Source organism: Zootermopsis nevadensis, unplaced genomic scaffold, assembly GCF_977971745.1.
Source record: "Zootermopsis nevadensis isolate Lab colony 2312 unplaced genomic scaffold, Znev_1.0 Znev_ptg000003l, whole genome shotgun sequence".
In the NCBI taxonomy this organism is placed as follows: Eukaryota; Metazoa; Arthropoda; class Insecta; order Blattodea; family Termopsidae; genus Zootermopsis; species Zootermopsis nevadensis.
In genome coordinates this window covers 15,379,515-15,402,958 of record NW_028259135.1, presented here as the reverse complement: position 1 = coordinate 15,402,958, position 23,444 = coordinate 15,379,515, and the positions used below count along the sequence as shown (strand labels likewise).

The window sequence follows — 23,444 nt, the reverse complement described above, 5'->3', positions numbered from 1 at the left end:
TGATTTTATAAAGTTATTCAGCATTTTGAGGTCCAGTGATTGAGATTAGCTTAATCTAATGGATGCCACAGAGTAGGTGCCCTTCCTCTTCCTCACACTTGAAGACGAGGATATATCCGTTCCTCAAAGAGTTGTATGTAATTTTATAAAATCACACAATGGACAGAGTCCAAAAATTGTAACAATCCAGATTGTATTACACAATTGTTAGAACCCTTCAGAATAGATTTGATTAATTTCCATGACAGTCTGATTCAAGCATTCTCAGATGTGAAATACACTTCTCGTTTTGCCACAGCTTTCATTCAGGTAAGTGGGTTTCATAATATTTTTATCACAAAAACAAAGTTCTAGAACATTGAATGTTTGAGCTACATTTTCAAAGTGTGATGGGGAGTGCATGCTGACCAGCAGCAGCGTCGTGTTCAATACAAACTATTTGGTTGCTAAGAGGGAGCAAGGAACAAAAATAATCAGTTGTTTAATCATAATTATTCCCAGCTGTTTTTGTATAGATGTCAATGTCAAATGTCTTCAATTTTTTTATTCAGTCCAGCATAACCTAGTGATTTGAATGTTGGTGGTGGACATCTGGGTTGTGCTGTTTAGTGTTTTGTCTGTATATCAGTTCTTTGAAGGAAGTACTTCCATCTTCAGCCAAGAAAACCTAAAATTAATGGGACTTTATTTTAATATTACCAACTATTTACACATTAAAGTAAAATTGTTAAAGAGTTACATGTTATTATAAGATGTAAAGTTGCAGATGGGAAGGTAGTATTAAAGTTGATCGCCAGCGATTTAGAGTATGATATTGAAGTAGTTGATTTGGCTCAGGTGAGGAACCAGTGGTAGGATCTTGTGAACATAATAAAGAGTTATGTGGGCCATCTCTTGATTTGGTAAGCTGCTCAACTTCATGAGGACTGATTTATGTAATTAGTTACTTCGTAATAAAAGGAGATTCTAGAATGATTAAATATGGAGTATTGTGAATGCCGTTAGCTATGTTGCGTTTAATTGATTTGAAATTTGCGTTAGGCCGTACCCTTTTGAATTATCGGTACAGTTCAGCAGAATTTACATGTGACGCCATTTTCCGCCAACTTAATTTTGAGACCGATATGTCTGTGGTACATCTGTGACATTGAGATAAAATAATCCGTGGTAGCAAGATGTGTTTATAATGTAAGTAGTTGTTGGGTACCAGGATGTGTTTGTAATGTAAGTAGGTGATATATACCACAAAACGAATTGAAGTTGTACAGCAGGTGGTTTCAAACCGTTAAAGATATACATTCACCCCTTTTTTTAATATCTCTCAGGCCTCGTCGTTGTAAATGACAGAATACTGAAATGTCATACCATTAAAATCTGTACTTTCAGTCGTAAACAGGTTCCCGTATTAACCTAATCAATGCTTTTTAAAACATTTGTTGATATATTTCATTTTAAATATTTATTTACAAATTTTTAACTTGGGTGGTAACTGTGTTTTATTACAAGTTGCCGCGGTATGAGAACCCATGCTGGTAGGCAAGCAAGCACTCCTTTGCGAAACAAATTTTAGTTTCTAGTTCCTTCGAGGCTAGTGCAGGGACAGTACCTGAAAAATAGTCCATTACCCTTATCTCCAATGTCCTAAACTCATAATTCGTCTTCATCATGTCATTTGTCACTATATAACCCTTGGAGTTGACACATTATCACTAAAAAGAGAAAAATACGAAGCAACTACAAATAATACTTTCTTTCAAAACTGCCTGTTTTGTGATTCTTTTGTTTGTGTTAGGAAGGTACAATTTTTTATTTTTTCAGTTAAAAATGGAACTTTCTTCATCATTGACTTCTGTTGGTTTGGGTGATGTAGAAGGATTTGGAGGTCTTTTGGGCATTCCTCTTGACCAGCCACATGCACTGGAAGCACTTGGTACTAAGCGCAGAAGGTGAGATGTAAATGTCATGTTGAATTATAAATACTGTGTACTGTTAGAATGATATATACTGATCCTTTGTGAAAATTGGTCAGGTCATTTGAAAACAGAAGCAGAGCCAGCTTTCAAAGCACTGTATGGTTGTCAAACCAAGATGAAATAAAATATCCAAATATATACTAAATTTAAATGTTTGTTGTTTGTAATACATAACTCTTTATTTAGGTTGACATTCTTTTTGAACTTTGCAGTAGTTCTCGTTCTATCAAGCGACGAAGATTTGATGATGAATTGGTGGAGTCAAGTCTTGGTACACCAGGGAGTCTTGCCTCAAAGGTAGCTCGTGCTCGCACACAGTCAAACTCCAGCCCCGGGCTCAGTCAGTACAACACCACGTACAGTTCTCGAGTTCCCTCAACACCTAGCTCCAGCTGTGCACCAGGTTAGTGCATATAACAGAACACCTCTTGCATGAAGCACTTATGTTTGCTATGTATGCTGTCTGTACTGAATATAGTATTTATTGATCCCTTGTGAAAATGTTTAGCAGAGCTGGGGTCATCAAGCAGTGTTGTGGCATTGCCTTCAGTGATGACTCCTCTGACACTCCCAGAAAATCGTCAACCACGTCGCAGTGCTACCAAACCATCATCTTCATCTGGAGGTCGACGGAGCAGGCGACCTCGACACACTCACTCAGTAGCCACCAAAGATCTTGGACGATGGAAGCCAACCGATGACTTGGCACTTATCATCGGTGTTCAGCAGGTTAGTCTATTTTTAGGTATATTTTCAAATGAAAGTAGCAAATTTTTGCCTTATAACTTCATCTTGTCAGTCTGTCTGTCTGTCTGCTTACCTACATGTGCCAACTCAAGAATGGCTGAACAGATTTTCATGAAATTTGATATTAGGGAATTTTACTGACATTTCAGTTTTAGGACTTTTGGTTTTTATGGCTTCGAGTGTGAAAATTACTGTCTTCTGGGTAGTAACATCATGTAATTTCAAGAAGGTTACTGATATTTCAGAGTTTCTTGGTGCCTCTGAAATGTCAGTCAACTTTTAACAAATTACATGGCTCTTTAACCCAGACTGGTTGACAATATTGGGAACTTTGTGTGAATACATGCATTTCCACACATGGAATTACTAGGTGGGGATTCATCAGGTTATTCTGGTTACCATGATAGCCACTTAACAGCTTCATGGTCTATTTTACTGACATCTAGTTCAGTATTGTTGTATGGCATCCTGCCTTGTGATGGGCCGATCCCTCGTCCAAGGAGTCCTACCGAATGTCCATAGATCAAGTCAACTAAAAAAAAAAAATGTTGGGGACCCGTGAAAGGTTACCAGAAAATGTATAAACATTGTTAAACCGGAAAAAGAAGAAGTATGGCATCCTAGATCTCATTGATGGTCTTTTCCTTTGAGGTTTTTAGATAAAAATGTTAATGGTTTCCTTTCAGGCCAATGACCTCCGTACGGTTCATCGAGGCACTAAGTTTTCCTGCAGGTTCACAGTGCAGGAACTGCAGCAACGTTGGTATGCCTTGCTGTATGATCCGTCCGTGTCACGTGTGGCAGTGGCAGCTATGAGGAACCTTCACCCTGAACTCATAGCTAATGTTCAAAGCCGCACGCTCTATTCCAAGGCTGAGGAGCAGCTGCTTGGCACAATAAAGTCTGTGAGTGTACTGCCCAGTGTCATGAGATTAACTCGGTATGGAGAGCAGTAGATGTTAATGTCTGTGATGTATAAATTCCCTGCTGCTGTTTTATTACAGTGATCACATAAGCTTGCAGTTTGGTCCTGAATCTGTTGAATTCAGTTCATATCTTCAACATGAACTGTTTTCTTGTGATTCGTTTAATATCATCTTGAATGTGCCTAGTTTTCTATGCAAAACTTTATACACATTTATTGTTTTCCCACATAATCCTCTGTTAGTCATTGTTTTCATTGTAAATTCTTCATTATAAGTTGTCTTCATTTTTCATATATTGTTTCATTGGTCTTTGCTTGTACCTTTCGTGTTTCAGACGTCACAGCCAGGACTGGAAGTTTTCCAGAACCTTCTGGAACATAACCCACACATCCTGTACCCTGCACGAACTGCCAAGGCATTGTTAACACACTGGCAACTTATGAAACAGTACCATTTGTTGCCAGATCAAACAGGTAACAAAATAATTGTGCATTCACTGTGATAGCACATGAAGCATTTCTTTATCATAATATGGCTCCTTTGTGAGTGATATTAGAAAGGTATATTTCTACTCTTGTCTGCTGTTGTCTGTATTGGAAGGCATTCTCAAGAGCTTGAACACTACTTTCAATACTTCCATTGCAAAGGCATTAATGAACACCTTTAAAATGTTCCATATTTTGCACAACAAATGTCTTAAAACAAATTCTACGTGATTTCAGACTGTGGAATTAGGAGTCTGTGCATCCTGAATGTAGTGGACTTAAAAATGTGTTCAATGATATTAAATAGTTAGTTGAAAAATTTTGATTTGAAAGCCGTAAGGGGCGATACCACCTGAAAGACCTAGGCATAGATGGGAGTACAGTGTTAACCCATTAAAGCCCAATCATAACTATACAGTATAATAAAGAGACCTGCATTTTCTTCACAGAATATTATATGTATTTTGTGTGATTCTCAGAATAAACAGCAATTATTTACATAAACTGCGTTAACCAATTGGTCTTTGCAAGAGAGAGATGTGTTTTCCCTGAGGTAGGCACTCCGGTTTTAAATATTGCCTTGAAAGGCTTAAAATGGATCTTGAGGAAATTGAGTAGGAGGGTGGTGTGCACTGTATTCATCTGGCTAAGATTAGGAACTGGCGTTGGGCTCTTGTGAAAATGGTGCTTCATGGAGTTAATTGTGTATGTTGTTTGTTATTGTTTAGTTCAGTCTCTGCCGCGGGGAGAGCATGTTCTCAACTTCTCAGATGCGGAGGAACTAATCAATGATACAGAACTAACTGAGACGCAGGATGAGATCTTGGAACAGGAGCTGGCAGTGGCAGATAGGTGAGGGACCAATCATAGTATTTTTAATTAAGTGTGTGCCATATTAAGAACACTTCAAATGGAAGCTGTAGATGGCCAAAAGATCTAGATGTTATACTGTGTACCAACTTCTTATATTTTTTTTTGTGAAAATAGCAAAGTTCAACTTGAGTGGTATGTAAAGTAGGGGTTATTTTAGAACAGTACAGACAAAATAATATTCACGTTGTGGTTTTTAGTGTAAACTTCAATACCAAACTTAATTAAAATCTATTCAGTAATGTTAGGGATGAAAGATACAGATATATGGCCATGTTGTTATACATTAATTTATGCACTGTATGCAAATAAAAAATACTAATCATTTAATCTAATATCTGCTGTTCTAATTTTAAATACACACAAAATATTATACTTCTCTTTCATACACTCAGTTTTTCCTGATATTTCTCCTTAGACTGAATATCGACAAACATGTAATAAACTTATATAATCGCATATTTCAGAGACTTGTTCACAGCTTATAATTTCCTTGTGTTGCAGACATGCAAAGAAGGAGATCAGACATCTTGAAAATGAGTTAGGTCGATGGCAGGTCCTTGTTGATTCTGTAACTGGTATCAGTCCTCCTGATTTTGACAACCAAACGCTGGCAGTATTGCGGGGTAGGTTGGTGAGATATCTCATGCGATCCCGAGAGGTATGTAAATCTCAGCTCATTTATGTATCATGCTGTGAAATTGAGAAACTTGTTGGCTTATAACATTAATATAATTGAATTCACTGCGTGGTATCTAAGACCTACATATTGGAATCCACATTAGTATTTTATAACTTCCAGTGTTTGAAAATATTACCAGTGAAGTTCAGTAGTGCAACGCACGACTTCCCAGGCCACATACGTCAAGGGACTTACTTAACTCTTGCGTACTTTGCAGGGGATATTGTTTTCAGGAACTGATGATGCTGCATCAGCATATCTATGTATCAAAGTATTTTGCTTATATCTGGAACATAAAAGTGTCAAATAAGGCGATATCTTGGGGAGTGCGGTGGATTTGAAACACCGGGAAATATGTTGTATCTTTAGATCACAGTCGGACGTTCAACGCATGACCACAGTGTGGATGTTGACCTCTCATTAGAGGGTCCTGCCTGGAAGGTATCACGTCGTCAAGGCACTATCCGTCTTCGAAACAATGGTGACTTCTTCCTCTCTAGTGAAGGAAAGAGAGCAATATATGTTGATGGACGTCCAATTCTTGCAGGGAATAAATACCGTCTCAATAACAATTCTGTTGTAGAGGTAAGTCAAGTCTGTATTTTTTTATGAGGATAATAAACATTATCAGGTCTTCAGAAATATAAGTTATGTGAGTGATTAAAATTGAAACCACAATTTTCATTGCTCCTGGATGCCTCCGTTGGCTGGAAATCTGTCCTAAAAAATTCTATTCTACAGAGATGAGGCAGGTTTTTACACATAGAGGGAGAATGCCTTGAGAAAAATGCCAAATATTAAACTGGTAATATGATTTATTGACATGCTACGATAAATATTGAGGATCAAATTTGAACTGTCTCAGTAAATCTCAGCTGCTGCATTTTCTGCCTGCATTAAATTGTGTATAATTCTGGAGTTATGCATTATCGCCAAATTTATGCCAAGTATCATTGCTGACCTCTCAGTAATTTACTGTCTTATTGATCATTTATGTGACTGTGCATAGCAGTTTTATGGAAAATACTGGAAATAAACCATTATACTTGTTATGGGTTGAATGACTTTATGGTTACCTATAATTAGAGGTGGAATTATGCATGTTTTAAGTGATCTGAAGGGTGATCTTCTTGTTACAGATTGCTGGACTTCGTTTCATATTCTTGGTGAACCAGGACTTGATAAGTGTAATCCGCCGTGAAGCTGCCAAGATGAACCTCCAGCCATGAAGCTTCTGTTTAGGTGATGGTTGAACTTCATGCACCAGTGTTTCTGTAAAATTAATTTCATGTGAACTCCCATTTCTGACATCTTAATCCTTGATAAATAAATATTAGGTAAAATTGTGCTACATCAGATACCTACTGTCTGTGAAATTTATGTGGATTCTGTATGGTATGCAGGTAGGTATTTGTTGTTACTTTCTGTAATGCCAAAACTAAAATACATTAACAAGTGATTTTATTGCTTTTATTGTGAAATGTGATTTCTAATTTTGAAGAAAATATGAAATGTACTTAAAAGAAAGTGCTCAGGAATGTATTTGGACTTCAGAAGAAGTGCAAAATGGTGGATATCAATCCTTTATGTGTAGAACTAGTAAAATTATATGTCACTTGCTGTGCTAAAAAGATGAGTGTATACAGAACATCTAAGTGAAGTGATCTGATAGTATGAAAGTACAGTGAATTTAGATGATGCAGCAGAGAATTGAAGTAACAAAGAACTCATAAATTTTATAGCTCAGCCGACATTGGTAGGGTAGTCATATTAAAGAGGTTATGAGTGAGTATGTAAGCTCGAATGGAGGAAACAAGAAATATGTGCAGATGTTTTGTGGAAAGCATTCATATGAGAGACCAAGAAGGAGATGGAAGAACAATATTAAAAAGTATCTAAATCATATAGTATCTGGTATGCAATGAGAGCATGAAGTTGAGCATTTCCCCGAATCTAGTATTGAGGTCAAGAATGCGTGGAGCTTTACTCTAACTGATCTTACTTCCTCATGTTCATAGAAAAATGTAGAACGTTTCTGGTTTTTTGCGTAATACTTGCGCAGTGGCGATGCTAATATTATCTATGTATTAATGTAGTGCAGCTGTGACCAAAGATGTATAGATATATTACAAAATCTAGTACAATACTTTCTGTTAATGACAATATATACTCGTTTATGTTGTTTGGTAGAGAAAAATATGTTTACAATCATGTATATAGTAACTAAAGGTGGTTTTCGTATAAAATTGTTTTAAGCTATGGAATGATGCCCTCTTCCACTGATATAGTGCTCTTTGCCCGAGAAAGGAAGTTAATGTCACAGATAATGTATGTACTTTCTATGGATAATATTAACGTTTTAGTACATCTGTAATGTGCTTGGGTTGTGGTGTGTATGTTGTAGTGTCGTTCTGAGTGCGAGGTTATTTAGTTTCTTGTTCACATATTTAACGTATTTTAGTATAGTTAAGCAATAAAGGTAAGAGCGAGAATGAAATCATTTTCGGCCCTCCCTGGTATTGTGAGAAAATTCGTGGGTTTCAATAATTTATTTGTGTCACATTGTTTCAAGATATGTAGAATATCGCGTAAACCTTGTTCAAACACGCGAGTAATTTGGGGCGTGATTCAGCAAAGATACTGCTATCAACAGTCGCAGGTAATGCTTAAATTGGGAATTGTTTGTTATACGCTTTTGTCGTGAGTACGATTATTGGTAAACCGCTGAAATGGTTATGCGGGGGCCGAACCTAACCTATGTAAACTGAGAAAAAGGACCGGCGAAAGGGGTAACTTGTGGGATGGTGTGCCGTGTAGTCTGGTTCGTATAAGTTTACCTACATTTCAGAGGTGCGTGCTGCCTCCATCATGAAGGTGATGAGTCATTGAGGAACTCATCACCCTCATGGGCAGCAGTCACCTCCAAAGCGTACTTAAACTTGTATCAGACGACACGGCACAGTCATTTTTATACTCGCCGCCATGAGTACCTCAAAACTCAAAAGGAATGGTGTTTACACACTCCTCTGACTAAACATAACCCAGGAGGAATGTGAAAGTTGTGTTGGTGGTAGTTGTTCTGGATAGACCAATGTTCTGCAAGCTTCTTTCACCTGTGGCACACCATAATTTTTTATAGATACATGATGGCACATCACAAAATTTTGCCTCATGAAAAGGGGGTACAAAGCAATACATGGCCCTAAATATGTATCTACATGTAAATCCTTGCTACTATGTGTATTATGAATTATAATTATGAAAAGCAAGACTTTGCTTTTTTCTAACTATGAAGAATGAATTTCCAATTTCATATAAAAATTTGTGGCACACTGGTTGTGGAACACATGGATAGACTGAAAATGGAAGGTTGTGAGTTGATGTACATTCATCAGCCTCTGTTTTTTCTCTTGTCATGGAAGTAAATGTTTGTTATACAATATAGAGTTGAAAAAAGAAGTATAATTTTAATTAAATGAGCCAAATTTTTAAATGAAGAGAATATTATGATTGAACACTTCATTTTGCTAAGTGTGCAGCTGAAAATGGTCACAGTATGTGTCACTTATATCACCATTTTTACCTTAAGATTGTAATAAAAAACAATTTTTGCAGGGACTGCTTTCAGTAGATTCACAAAAGGCAACACAAGTTTTACTTCAGAAACAGATGAAGCTGATATATCCAATTGCAAGAAGAGATGAAGATGTGGTGGATAATTACCATGGGCACAAAGTAAATATATATATATGACAAAGTTTTGTGTAGTTGAGATTACTACTATAAAACAACATTATTGTAAGGCGAAGCATTAAAATTTAGGCTGGGATACTGTTCTAGGCATACAAGAGCTAGTATGTGACATAAAGTATAGATCTCATTAAGATCTGGAGCTTCCTTTACAAAAATATTTTTACAAGGTAAATGTTTAGTGAAATAGGACAGTATGGCACAGAAAATCAGTCCAGATCCTGGTTTTGTAAGTCTTAAAATTGCATTTTAATTAAAATTTGCATAATGTATGGAAATATGAGTATGTGCATCGTTGTGTTTCAGATACTTGACCCATACCGCTGGTTAGAAGACCCTGATTCTCCAAACACTTCAAAATTTGTTGATGAGCAGAATGCATTGACAAGACCCATTCTTGAGAACTGTTCTTCTCGTTCTGATATTCTTGCTCGATTAACAGAACTGTGGAATTTTCCAAAGTATTCTTGTCCATATCGACATGGTGATAAATATTTCTTCTACATGAATACAGGACTTCAAAATCAGAGGTTAGTTTTACAGTTCATCTTCTAACAACTTGAATGTTTTCATATCAGTATGGGTGCCATATGTTTCCTTTCAGCACTATATATATAAAACCAGGCAAGACTTATTGTTAAACTTCATATGGTGGCAGTATATAAGGAAATATTGTCATTATTTGCTTAAGCCACTTTTTCTTACATGGATTTTACATAATTACAGTATTTACAGACACTTATGTGTGACTGAAAGACAGGGTTTTGTGGTTTCCTTAGTCCATCCAGACAAATGCTGGAGTGGTGTATTAAATTAGGTCATGACCCTTTCCTTCCGCACTCTTTCAAACTCACTATTAATTTATCATCATAAAGACACTATACAGTCTTAGCAACAAGAATAAAATTAGATATTTTACTGTTAAGTGCTGTATGCCTGGAAGACATACAGATATATATGTATATAATTATTGAGTACTAATTCTTTAATTTGTTTCTCTTCTGATAGTGTGTTATATATCCAAGACTCACTAGATTCTAAACCCAGAGTTTTCCTTGATCCGAATCTGCTGTCAGATGATGGAACTGTAGCATTGTCAAGAACACGTTTTTCTGAAGATGGGAAGATTTTAGCGTATGGACTCAGCAGTAGTGGTTCAGATTGGGTAACAATTCACTTCAAGTTGGTGGACACAGGTTAATAGACATGTTTTCATAATATGGCCCTAATATATTTTAAGGTACAGTGTATTTATAAATGCATCCAACATCTAAAAGGGAAATATTTTGTAGATTGCCTATAGGCTAAATGAAAAATTGAAGAAATAGGTATGGCTTCTGTTTTTTTTTTAATTATCTTTCCCCTTATATGGGCATTTAGTATCTCCTTCCTCAGCATTTCACCGTTGACTCTGAATCCTTTGCTTCTCATGTCCGTTAGTTAGTCTTCAACACTATAGTTTTCACTTCAGCCATGTTTTGATCACAAATAATGGTTATAAGAGATGGTAGTTGGTAACACTGTGCACAGATGTGAGGTGGGGGCCATGCTAGTGGCTGAGTGGACAGTGAAGATACTGGAAAGGTAGAAATGTGTTGAAGGATGCACCTGTTTCTTCACTTTGGTGGGATAAATTAATGCAGATTTATGTAGTGATCTAGTTTTATTTCTTCATTTCAAGGTGAAGATTATCCTGAAGTTTTAGAAAAGGTGAAGTTTTCATCGATGACTTGGACTCACGATAATGAAGGATTGTTTTATGGAGTAAGTATTATGTTTTCAGGTTTTTAAGAAAGAAGAACTTTGTAGGTTATTTTTCAGATTCTTACAGGCATGTGTATGAAGATGACTGTCTATATGATATTGCATCATGTGGTCTCATAGAACCTTGCCAGTGTGTCAGAGGTGCTTACTGCATTCATCATCAGGACGATCGCCATAATGATGGATGCAGTGGGCACCTTTGAAACACCAGTTAAGTTCTTTCCAGATTGCATGGCACAACATCCCAAAAGATGGTAATCTTAAATTAATCGACAGTTTACAATGACGCTTCGTGACGTAAGCTTGAATTGTGTACACATAGAGTAAAATTCATCATTGTCTTCATGGTATGTCACAGTTGGCCTGTTTTGTCTCGGAGGGAGTCTTTCGATCATATCCCACCACCATTCCTCGTTCCATGCACTGAATATGTTTATACCATCAGAAGTATACATTAATAAGAAGTTAATTCAACGTTATAATACTGTTCTTTGCAATGACATTTTATTGTAAATGTACACTTTGGAAATATTCTTAACAGACAAGCAGTTCTTATGTACAACCACAATGAATCTCAGGTGTGGCAAATGAATGTTGCAGGAGGTACTGGGTCGAAGTTACCGCAAGGTTTTAAATGTGTAAAGGGATTACTTCAGAAGGGCAAGATGCATGCATGAATGAATGAAGATGTTGAAGTAATTTTAAAATGTGTTCTGAGCTAACCTAATTGTAGACTAAGCAGCTTCTAATTTTAAAGAGTTTTTGTTAAACATTTTAAAAGTGTCAAAAGAAATTTTTGCTCCTCACTCATACAGACATTCCGCTGAAAACTTTCTGAATTCTTTCAATCCAATTATCACTCCTCGAATAAGTATTTACAGGTAATTTGTGAATACGAAATAACACCGCATGGTGTTTTATCGTTTCTCTGTGTTTTAAAAGTTGTAAACCTATTGATTGATGAAACATTAAAAAACAGAATTTTGACTGTTGACATTTATTGTGATGTCATTATTACATTCTGTGTCACAACTGAATTGCAAAACATATAAAAAAATTACATTTCACAGAGATACCCTGACCAGGTCGGCAAGGCTGATGGCTCAGAAACTGTCGGCATGCAACACCAGAAACTTTATTATCACCGTGTTGGTACACCACAATCAGAAGATATATTGGTTGTTGAATTTCCTGAAGAGCCATTATGGAGAATGTAAGAAAATACTTTCATGTCCAGTGGATAGCGAATGAGGGGAAATATAAAAGCGACAGTGGGGATAGTCATACCTTTATATATTCTCTGATTATGTTCCTGAAAATCACTGTGTACATAAAATATTTGAAAAGAGACCAAATTATTATATAAAATAAGAGTTTTGTTGTTAGACTTGTAATATTCACTATTTCGTGTTCGTTATCATTCTAGCTTATATCATTTGAAGCTACGTTACTTTAGCAGTTGTTGTAGCATTGTAAATTGACAAAATACGCAGTTGGTGTTGTCCAGATATAATTAGTATTGTCAGCATAATAAGTCTAGGGTTTTCTTTTTTGCATTATGTGGTTAATAGCGTTTTGTCGTTATGATGTTTTGCTTTGTATTTAGAGATGCTGAAGTGAGCGACTGCGGTCAGTGGTTAATTGTGATGCCACAGAAGGACTGTCGTGATAATCTGCTCTTCTTCTGTGACCTGAAGAGCCTGCCTGATAATAAAATCTCGGGGAAACTGAATCTTACACAAGTAGTTTACAAATTGGAAGCTGACTATGAGGTAATGTTGCTGTTTTGTTTCTGCACCGTGTTCCAGAGTAGAAACTTTAATAATCTATACTGTCTGTCAGCACCATCAGTATGGTCTCTTCATTTATAAGGAAACCACTAAGTACAGAGATGATGAGATGGTGCAGAAGGCATAACACAAGAGTAGTGAAAGAGCCATGAAAGAAATACGATCTAGTAATAATCAGTCCTCGTACTTTGTTATCAGCGTGGTTTTATATTGAACGTGTGCATGGAATGAGATAATCTTTTATAGTTTTAAAACAAAACTGTAATATTGCAACTAATTTGTTGTTAATTTTCTCTGCAGTATGTGACAAATGAAGGCCCTATATGTATTTTCCGCACCAATAAAAATGCTCCCAACTATCATCTGATCAAGATTGATTTCACTAATCCTAGCCAAGAAAACTGGACTACATTGGTCCCTGAACATGAGAAGGATGTGTTGGATTGGGCTAGTGCAGTGAAGAATGACAAATTGGTTGTGTGCTACATTCACGATGTGAAGGTGAATTTAATTGTTTGCTAATGGTGAATGCGGTAGTGGTTGGAACTCTTGTTTTATGTTTGGGAGGTTTTAGAGATTGGCTGTCATGTCAGAGGTATTTGTGATTTTACTGAATTTTACCATGCACTGAGGTAGTACATTAAAATAGGCCAAGGTTGGTTCCACATGTTTTGTACTTAATAATTTTAATATCTACTTCCTGTTTTCAGAAATATGTATGTTCCCAGTAGTCTCTTTTGTGATATAATATAAATTTCTCTAGTATTAGCTTTTCATATGGTGAATTATGCTATGATCTGATTGTTTGCTTCAAATTGAGGTCATTGTAAATGTTTGCAATGTAACATTTATGACAAACCATGAAAAAAATGTTAATTTCATCCACACATTTTTATTGTTTTTATGTTTAACAAAGCACGAAATTGAACTTTTTTTTTTGAAATTCTGTCCTAATAAAGTTTATGTGTTGTTGTACAGAGTGTCTTACAGCTACATGAGCTCAATACTGGCGCTCTGCTCAAGACGTTCCCACTGTCTGTCGGCACAGTTACCGGCTACTCGGGCAAGAAGAAACACACAGAGATATTCTATCAGTTTACGTCATTCCTCAGTCCTGGCATTATATATCGCTGTGATCTCACAAAGAGTGTGTTAGAACCAGAGGTAAGTAACTTGTTCATCACTGTTTTCTACAGAGGACTTTATGAGTTCAAACCTACCTATGGCAACATTAAAAAGTTTATTTCCTTAAAATATTAATTCATTTAATTCATGTTGTGTTGTAGAAAGTCTGACGTGAAATATAAGGAGCATCGTGTTGTGAATCGGAACTTAAATGTTTATTAGTTCCATCTTTACACAGCACACAGGTATTCTTTGTTTGAGTCTTATATTAATTCACCCCACTACCAACAGGGAAACATCTCCAGAAGAATTTCAAGAAAAATCAACATTACATTTTGACTTCTTAATCTTCATTCAGAAAGAAAAACGTCAGACCTGATTCAAAGCTACCCAACAATTTCAACGGTGTACGAGCTTGTGAAATGGAAAAGAAACGTGAAGATGGGATAATCAGTTCAAAAAAAGTGGTGTTAATATAGGATATGAAGAAAGAATGCTCGTGTCTTGTGTAAAGACTATACTAATAAATATTTAAACTGGTTTCACCTGAAAATCTGCCATGTTTTTAAATTAATATGGCTCATAATTCACATACTTACGGTGCCATTTGTTGTTGGAAGTCAACACTTTCACTTTCCGTTGCTCTTCTAAATTCAGCCTTTTGTTTATCATCTGTAGTGATGACAATAGAGATCGAGTCTGTTTATTAGAATAACTAATTAAGAATGTAGTTGTATGGACGAGAAAGGAGATTTTTTTCAGGGAATAAAAAATTAAGATATTGAATAAATTGCCATTTGGGATATCAGTGACGATGCGAGGAGGCCAAGTGAGGGAAAATACACGCATGAGAGTAGAGATGGAATGAGCACAGCTAAAGAAATGGAAAAGACGGTCATAATAGAGCTGAATGGTTGACCCTGGTAGAGAGGTCGGTGGTCGGTGGTGACTATATAAGGTTGTCTAAAATTACAAATAGCCATCTGTGGTTTCTGAGGACTTTGTTTGTCAAGATAATGAAATGTTTACTATATTTTACAGGTGTTTAGAGAAATCAGAGTTCATGATTTTGATGCATCTCAGTACGAAACTAAACAAGTTTTCTATGAGAGTAAGGATGGCACCAAAATTCCAATGTTTTTGGTCTACAAAACCGTAAGTAATAGTGTAGTATCGAATTAAGAAGCTAAGTGATCACAGCTCTTACCAGGAATACAAATGAGTTCAAATATAGTTTTCTTTGAGTTATTTATGTGAGATTTTAGGTTCTAGTGGTGGTGAGTATGAAGATGGCTTTCTTCTGGCTTGTTGCGCCATGTAATCTTGTAGAAGTAAACTGATATTTCAGAGGTGCTTGCTGCCTCCATCATCAGCAAGCATGTCTGAAATACCAGTAAACTTCCACTGCCAGAAGCCAGTTCTCTTCACATCCACCACAGTGAGATCCTCAAATCCTACTCGTGCATGCACATTTTTTAACGTCACCCACAAGCTACTTTACCTTTCCTTCTTATATGTATTGTATTCTCAGACTTTTTTGGTATGAATTAGACTTTCTCTTACTGACGTACAGAATTACTTTGAGTAGATGTGATGTTACGCTGATTTTATTCCTTTCGTTGCAGGGTCTTGTGAGGGATGGTAAACAACCATGCCTCTTGCATGGTTATGGGGGTTTCAATGTCAGCATTTTACCCACCTTTAGTGTCACCCATCTTGTCTTCATTCAGCATTTTGGAGGAATTCTTGCTGTACCAAACATTCGAGGAGGCGGGTGAGTTTGCTCTGCTAGCCATTGCCATTATATTTTCTAATGTAATGAAAGGATTAAAACTTCAGAGAAGAAATTCATGAATCTCTCTCTAATCTTTGAGGGTTTGTCAATTTTATCAAAAAACTTACAAAAGTTTTTAATTACTATCTTCTGTCTTATTATGTTGAGGACAGAAACACGTGCCTTCTGTGCCTTGCCAACCCAACTGGTGTTTTACTGCACAATTGAGTTTGAGGATGTTTGAAAACAAGATGCCTAGGAAATGGTTTCAACCCGAGAAAGAAAGTAGTAATAGGTTGGAGAAAATTGCATAATGAGAAATTTCATAATTTGTACACTTGACCTAATATTGTTACGATGATTAAATTGTGTGTGAAATGAGAAATGCATGTAAGATTGTTGTCAAAAAACTTGAACATAGAGATCACTTAATCCAAATTAGCTACCATGGTGAAGAAATATTTTTTTTCCAAAATAGCAGGCACTTTCTAAGGAATACTCTGCCGTGAGGTTAGTTTATCTATGAATAAAGCGTAGGTGACGTAGTAATCGTCGTACATTTGCAGAGAGTACGGAGAGAGATGGCATAATGCAGGCAGACTGCTGAACAAGCAGAATGGTTTTGATGACTTCCAGTCCGCAGCAGAATACTTGCTGAAGGAAGGCTATACATGTCGTGAGAAGCTGACCATCCGGGGTGGCTCAAATGGTGGGTTGTTGGTTGCAGCATGCATCAACCAAAGACCTGATCTCTTTGGAGCAGCTATTGTTCAAGTTGGGTAAGAATCTCATTGACTGCTTGGCATGAAACTGCATAAACATGTAGACACTTGATGCCAGTGAACCAGTGTTGCCAGTTTCTGCATACAAACGTCAGTTCAGTTATTTATCTATGAGACTTCGTAGATGTCTGATTTGCTTTCATGATTTCTTTTACAGTGTTTTAGACATGTTGAGGTTTCACAAATTTACGATAGGCTATTCCTGGGTTTCGGACTATGGCAGCTCCGACGAGAAGGAACATTATGAAAATCTAATCAAATATTCACCACTGCACAATGTGAAAGTGCCTCATGGTGATATTATTCAGGTCAGTGAAGCTGAATGCAAAACTTGTCAGAACTTAACCGACCTAAACTGTTTTCATACTTTTGTTGTGTAGAAGTTTATTACTCATTTATTTTTGAAATTTATTAATTGAATGTATAATGAGAATTTAATGTAGTTGAACCGTATGGTGATGAATGTCTTCTTTGAAGAGAGTGTTAATTTATTTTTCTTTGTCTTAGTATCCTGCCACTTTGCTGCTGACAGCTGATCATGATGATCGTGTGGTTCCTCTGCATTCTCTCAAGTTCATTGCTACCCTGCATCATGTGTTGAGAAATTGTTCTGATCAGGTAAGTTCAATCGTTAAAGCATTACAAGCTACAGAGCATTTGTATAAGCTCTGCACACTTTATGCTTTTGTGATCAACACTTTGAGAGAGAAATGTCGATTTGAAATAAAATGCGTGAAGTTTCAACATGTCAGATTTATTCTTCATATTTTAACTTTGGAGAAATTCGATAGTGAGACTGAAGATCATTGAAATTTGATCCTAAAGAAATGGGAATCTTTAACCTAAGAACATACATCTCATAACCACAGCAGTTTATAAAGTTCATGTAAAAGTAGAAGATGTTTTGACCATTTGTGTAATTCTGTTTTAATGGAATGCAGATGCACCATGAAGGAACTGACTTCATTCCTACAGAACTCACAGCTACAAGTATTTTGATAATGTCATCTGAATTGTTAATTTAAAAAAAAATCCTCATCTTGTTTTGCAGACAAATCCTCTTCTGATTCGTATTGAAACTAAAGCGGGCCATGGACTTGGTAAGCCCACAGCAAAATTGGTGAGTAATTACTTGAATGTTTGTTCCTTTTATGCTGTATGGCATTATTTGGGTTTAAACCTCCATCTATTTTCTTTTTGTCTAGATTGAAGAAAACACAGACATCTTGTGCTTCCTAGTGGAATCGTTGGGTCTTGAATTTCAGAAATGATTTTCAATTTTGTGTGATGAAAGGGTATGAAAATGTATTTGGTGTTAGAAAAGAAGTTTTTGACCTTTATCATCCATGCATCACGCCTTCATGTGATCCAGCTGGCTGTGCTGGCATATTGCTTGGAGGTAAAGTCCAGTTGGCAGCCCCATAATGTGGGGATTTAAGTCCCATATGATAAATTGTATTATTCACATTTGTTTCTCACTGGTTTTGGTACACACAGTTTATGTGTGTTGTTGCTGGAAGACGCGAGGTCCTTACAAATTTTGGTATGGTCTTCATTATTTTAATTATTCTTTCCTGAAATTACAGTGTGTTTGGAATGAAGATGTTTCCAAGTTTGGTGCTGTAATTAATTGCCTATTTTTACATACTTTGTCTAAAAAATTTGAGTGCTTTGATTAGGAGAGGATGCCTCATACTGACATCTTCCGACGCTATATAGTCTGAGCTGCAGACAGTGTTATTAAATAAACTGAAGCAATTTTGTAAATGTTCTATTTTTTATGGTTTAATTTTCATTTTTCCAAAAGTTTCCCAATCCTGTTTGTATCTTTTACCTTCTTTTTCTTCAGGAAAAATTTAGAGTTATGAGATGACCATGGTGTCTGTGTGTTTTGCTCCTTTTAACTTTTGACCAGTTGACCAATTTTAACAAAATTTTGTGCATGATTTATGCTATTAGAAGCTACCCCAAACTTGTCCTGCTAAATTTTATACAATCTGTAATAACATAACACTAGCTATGAAACATGTAGTTGGATAATGTAAGAAGTGCTTATTTTAATGAGTATTTTTGCAAATATAATGTATGCAGACATCAGGACTTGAATTGAAAGTATAGCTTTTACCTCTGTAATGCTACAGATCTGGTCACTCGACTCGGAAAATCCATTAACATTAATTTGTGGTTTTCTTGAAATTGGCAGACTTGCTGGTTTTTTTACTTGGTAGACTTCTGGCATAAATAACTGTAGTTACTATAAGGCAAAGATAAGCCATATACAGATAAATAAAAGGATTTTACAAATTATTAGAATTATGACAGTCTGCACCCTTACATTGGTATGGGATTTTGAAAATTGCGAAGCACATGTCTTTTTATTTTATTGGGAAGAAAGCAGGACCATAATCCAGCAAAAAAATTTGTGAATTCTTTTAGTGTCTATATGTAGTGAAATTTGCAGCATTCACTGGTGATGGTCCAACATTGCTGACTATAATACAAACTACAGCTGTTCAGAATAAATGTTAGTGGTAACACAAACTAATCTTTATTATCCATGCATCATGGCATGCACATTCCAGCTAGCCACGTGTGACACTGGCGTACCACTAAATTGTTTACCCCGGAGTTAAAGTCTCCCACGTGATAAAGGTTAAAAAATGACTTATAGCCATCACAAAATTGCATGTATAAAAACAATGGAAGGACTTCACCCCCTTACAACACTTCTTTAAGTTACCAGCACAACATTGCTGTGCTGCGAGTTCTGAACTGTCTTCACTTGCCTGGGCTCAGCTGTACAATTTGCTGTGACCTTGAAACTTGCAATTTGGTGACAGCTGCCCAAGAAACTATATGAAAGGACAAAAAAAAAGTTTCTTGAACACAACTGATAAACTAGATGTCAAATCCTGCATTAAAGCCTAAAGCAACAGATTGTATTTAGTCAAAACAAATGTAATGATTTTATGATAATACCTTGCTGTTTAATGGATTAACAAGGTGAGGATTCAAATGTGATGTCATCCATATAAAATTAAAATTTGCCTTCATCAGGTATTTTGTATTAATATTGCATTAAAGTTTGCTGATAAATTCATTTAGTTGTAATTTTTCATCCTTCTTCAGCTGTCCAGCGTGTTCCAATGTATAGTTTTTGTCATTTAGACATTTATTAGGACTCATTGGAGGGATTTTCCTGCTTCACAGGACGTTGCGGCACAAGAGAGTACAATCCTACATCAGTGCCTTCAACCTGTGTGAGGTTTCAAAAACCACGCACATATGTGTGGTCACAGACCATTGTATGTTTATTAAAGTTAAGTAATATTTTCCTTTTGAACTTTTTTCCTTCATCGCTGGTCTTCCGCTCTGGTATCTTAAAAATATTATGAAGAGAAATATTTTTAACCATGGAGTTAAATTATGATCTTGTATGATAAGTTAAAATTTTCTTCGAAGAGGTCTCTGTTCACCTTCTTGCTTACATGCATGTCATATACCACTTTGAAAGGAATATTTTCCTAAATAGAGTGAAGAAAATTTATGAAAATTTCTATCAGTATTGGTCACCCTGACTGGTATTCAGACTAGGTACATTCAAATCTTCTTCTTCTATGGCTCTCCGGTCCGTATTTGGTCCATGGCCTCCTCAATTCTCCTCTTCCATTCGGTCCTCTGTTGGGTCCGTCTGTCCGAGGCTTTGATCGAGGTTTCGAAACATCTTCCTTTCTACGGTGCAAGGTTGTTAGCCTGGAGGAGGACCAGGGTACCTGTCTTAGTCTGACCTCTCCCCATCGACCAATCTGGCTAGGGAGACCCTACCAGTAGCTCTTGGGGTCACTGAGGTACTCAAGCCCCACCACCACGACAAGGTGCAGGTACCATTAAGTGGGTCACATTTTTTACAGATCTGCTGAATTGCTGTGGAAAATTGGTTGAAGTACGAATAGTAGTTTCCATTAAAAGCAACTTTGTAATTGATATTCTGTTGCATCTTATCAGCCCTGTAGCACCTTTATATCTCCGCATGTTCATCTTAAATTAAAGGGTGTAGTCAGTAGTAAGTAAATTCATGTGTAGTGATCATCAGATTTATATCAGTAAATGCCTGGCAGAAACTGAACCCCAGTTCTCTGGCCCGTAGCTAGTCGCTTTAACGACTCGACTATCCCAGCGTACTTTTTCATTTTTATTGTAAGCCGTTTTGTGAAAATTTTTGAAGTCTGGTTTCGTGTCATTTGAGGTAGTGGTTACATTAGATTGATGTGGGCTAAAATAGCACACGTCGAGTGCCAAATTTTATATATTGTCTGAAAACTGCTGACTAAATAGCTTCCTCCTTTGTTGACATGTTTCCTCTTCTAACAGTTTTTATATAATACTGTGCAGAATGGAAACTACCTAATACTCATTGTCTAAAGGGTGTAAATGAATACGTTTTTCACATTATATGCAACGCTCTTGCTGTACGAGAAACAACCAATAATTAAAATCAGATAGATTGTAGCTTGTGACACATTTTTTGATTTCGTGAGTGTAAAGTTGTGCGATTTGGATTGGGGGGGGGGGGGGTTAACTGATGATAATGGAATGCATGGAGGGATGGATAATGGGCTCAGTGTGAATGCTTACGGGGGATTTTGCTGGTGATAGAACTATACAGACATACTGTGTCCCCCCTGCATAAATATTGCTGGAGGTAACAGTTGAGTCACTGTATTGTCGAAGATTTGTCTCGCATTTGGTCCTCCTGTGTTCGTCCACTAAATAGCTGTTACAAACACGACTGAAAACGCATACTCTCATTCCGATTTAACGATTTATTTTCCAGGTACTTTCTTTACTGTGTTTGCTATTTTTGTTTCACATCCGTTGTTGAGAAGTTTATCCTCCGAAGCTGAAGCAGGTCGAAATAATATTTTAAGTATTCATCTCGCGTCTCAAAGAAAACAGCTCCTGACAATTACAGCATTAGCGGTGTATGTTTTTAGAACAGTTATTACAGTGAAACTGAAACTGTACAACCAGTCCGGCCAGTTTAATCTAATTCCCCACAATGTATGGAGTTAGCCATGCATACACCCCCCCCCCCCCTTTCTCTTCCCAGGGTGACACTCTTTACGTGTACCAGAACTTGGGATTAAATCTCCCCCACCCTAGCTCATCTTAGACCACACAGAGCCGTCTCTACTGGGAAGGGATTTCAATTTTGTGGCAGTAAATTTATCAGGTGTGGTGAGCTCCCAGGGAAAGGCCGCCATGATAGGTTGCACACGGCACTAAGGTACGTTCAAGCATTGGAGCGTAACCGTTTTTAGGTGTGGGATTTCAGGTTCTCACAGCGGCGAGTATATTGTGCGTTGTAGCGCCGTATAGTCTACCGACGTTTAAGAGGTTCTTGCTGCCTCCATCATCAGGGCGATGATGATAGACTTCTTTTTTTAGGTATGAGCTTTAGCGTAAGTGAGGAACACCTATCAGGTCCGTCCATGTCTCTCGAATTGACCGATTTTCATGAAAATTGGTATGAAATTCCGAAATATGAAAATGCCTACAAAATTTTGGTTAGAAGTCATGAAGAGAAAATGCTACTCGGAAGACCTAAGCGTAGATGAGATGACAATACTAAAATTGACCTTCACGAAAGAGATTGGTTTGATCTGGCTCAGGATGGGGACCGGTTGAGGGCTCTTGTAAACACGGTACATTTTAGTAGGATTTGAGGTTCTCACGGCAGTGAATACGAAGATGGCTGCCCTGATGACGGAGGCAGCAAAGAACTCCGAAACATTGGTAAACTTCTGCCATATTACATGATGCTACAAGCCAGAAGACAGTAATCTTTTGTATTTCTTGACTGACAGCGATTATTAGTTTCCAAAGACTCTGCTTCGTGGAGTTCAGTTTTGTATTTTCCAACCCTGAGATCCATTTATTTGAATTCGAAACCCTTTAATCCTAAAAGTCCTCCGTACCAATTTTCGCATTGATTTTATGAACAGACGTGCCTGCTTTCCACCCAGGTGGAACCAACAGCCGGTTGCTGCAGTTTTATGTTGAAATATGTTGCCTCGTCGAGATCAGCAGTTCTGATATCTGCCGTTGGGGGACGGCGCTGAGGTTGCTTCATGTCGTTCCTAACCCCAAAGCGCAGATTGGTTTTATATAATTTCTATGGCAAATAGAAAATCGAAATTGAAATACAGCACGTGGCTCGAACAGTTGGTTGTGCGGCGAATGCACGTGTGTTTAAATGACGTTCGTAATAAGTACAGTGCGGAGCAGTATAAAGTAGCCCGTGTCTCTAAATAAGCTGCTGACCGTCCAGAAGTTTCTCGAAATTAACGTAATGTTTCCATGTGAAAGGGAAGTATTTAAACCAACTAGCTAAGCAACTAAATTACTCCTTGACGCAGAATGTTTCTTGAAAACTTTATACTCATTCACCTGTTCAAGAATGTCCCCAACTTTATAAAACCTAGTTGTTCATTACTGTATTTGTAACAATGTACCATTGGACTGTACCCTAATCCAGTTTAATCCAGTCTGACCCCTCAGATCTTATTTTTATAAGGTCTGTTAGAATATTATTCTGGTTTTTCTAAGAAGTCTCGTCCCTTGACGTTTTCCAGCTAATATTTTCGATGCATTTTACATGTCCCCTATCCGTGGTGCGTTTCTCCTCAGACCCTTAATAAAACGCATGATTCAAATAACTTTCCCCCCTCTGTGATCATGGAAGTCGTAATCATCTAACATTCTTGTACTTTTTA

General features: G+C 37.0%; 2 protein-coding genes across 5 annotated transcripts; both read left to right on the top strand.

The window, feature by feature from the left end:
- Nucleotides 1–1,089: 1,089 nt before the first annotated feature.
- On the top strand, nt 1,090–7,588 carry Rcd5 (microspherule protein Rcd5). 3 transcript variants are annotated; one of them, XM_087342660.1, is made up of 10 exons: nt 1,090–1,188; nt 1,819–1,946; nt 2,186–2,376; nt 2,482–2,702; nt 3,407–3,625; nt 3,981–4,119; nt 4,860–4,983; nt 5,506–5,662; nt 6,053–6,268; nt 6,823–7,588. In XM_087342660.1, the coding sequence occupies exons 2-10, from the start codon at nt 1,825–1,827 to the stop codon at nt 6,910–6,912; spliced, it is 1,479 nt and encodes a 492-aa protein (XP_087198786.1). In that variant the 5' UTR covers nt 1,090–1,188; nt 1,819–1,824; the 3' UTR covers nt 6,913–7,588. The 3 variants fall into 3 exon arrangements, with proteins under 3 accessions (XP_087198786.1, XP_087198785.1, XP_087198784.1); XM_087342659.1 differs by having other exon boundaries at nt 1,141–1,224; XM_087342658.1 differs by lacking the exon at nt 1,090–1,188 and having other exon boundaries at nt 2,485–2,702.
- Nucleotides 7,589–8,017: 429 nt separating this feature from the next.
- LOC110827925 (prolyl endopeptidase) lies at nt 8,018–19,768 on the top strand. Of its 2 annotated transcripts, none has more exons than XM_022060093.2 (16): nt 8,018–8,162; nt 9,299–9,418; nt 9,740–9,963; nt 10,442–10,629; nt 11,115–11,197; nt 12,268–12,410; nt 12,804–12,969; nt 13,288–13,488; nt 13,966–14,151; nt 15,154–15,267; nt 15,738–15,886; nt 16,453–16,665; nt 16,826–16,976; nt 17,176–17,286; nt 17,720–17,788; nt 17,874–19,768. In XM_022060093.2, the coding sequence occupies exons 2-16, from the start codon at nt 9,353–9,355 to the stop codon at nt 17,937–17,939; spliced, it is 2,130 nt and encodes a 709-aa protein (XP_021915785.1). In that variant the 5' UTR covers nt 8,018–8,162; nt 9,299–9,352; the 3' UTR covers nt 17,940–19,768. The 2 variants fall into 2 exon arrangements, with proteins under 2 accessions (XP_021915785.1, XP_021915784.2); XM_022060092.2 differs by lacking the exon at nt 8,018–8,162 and adding an exon at nt 8,188–8,342.
- Nucleotides 19,769–23,444: the final 3,676 nt, after the last annotated feature.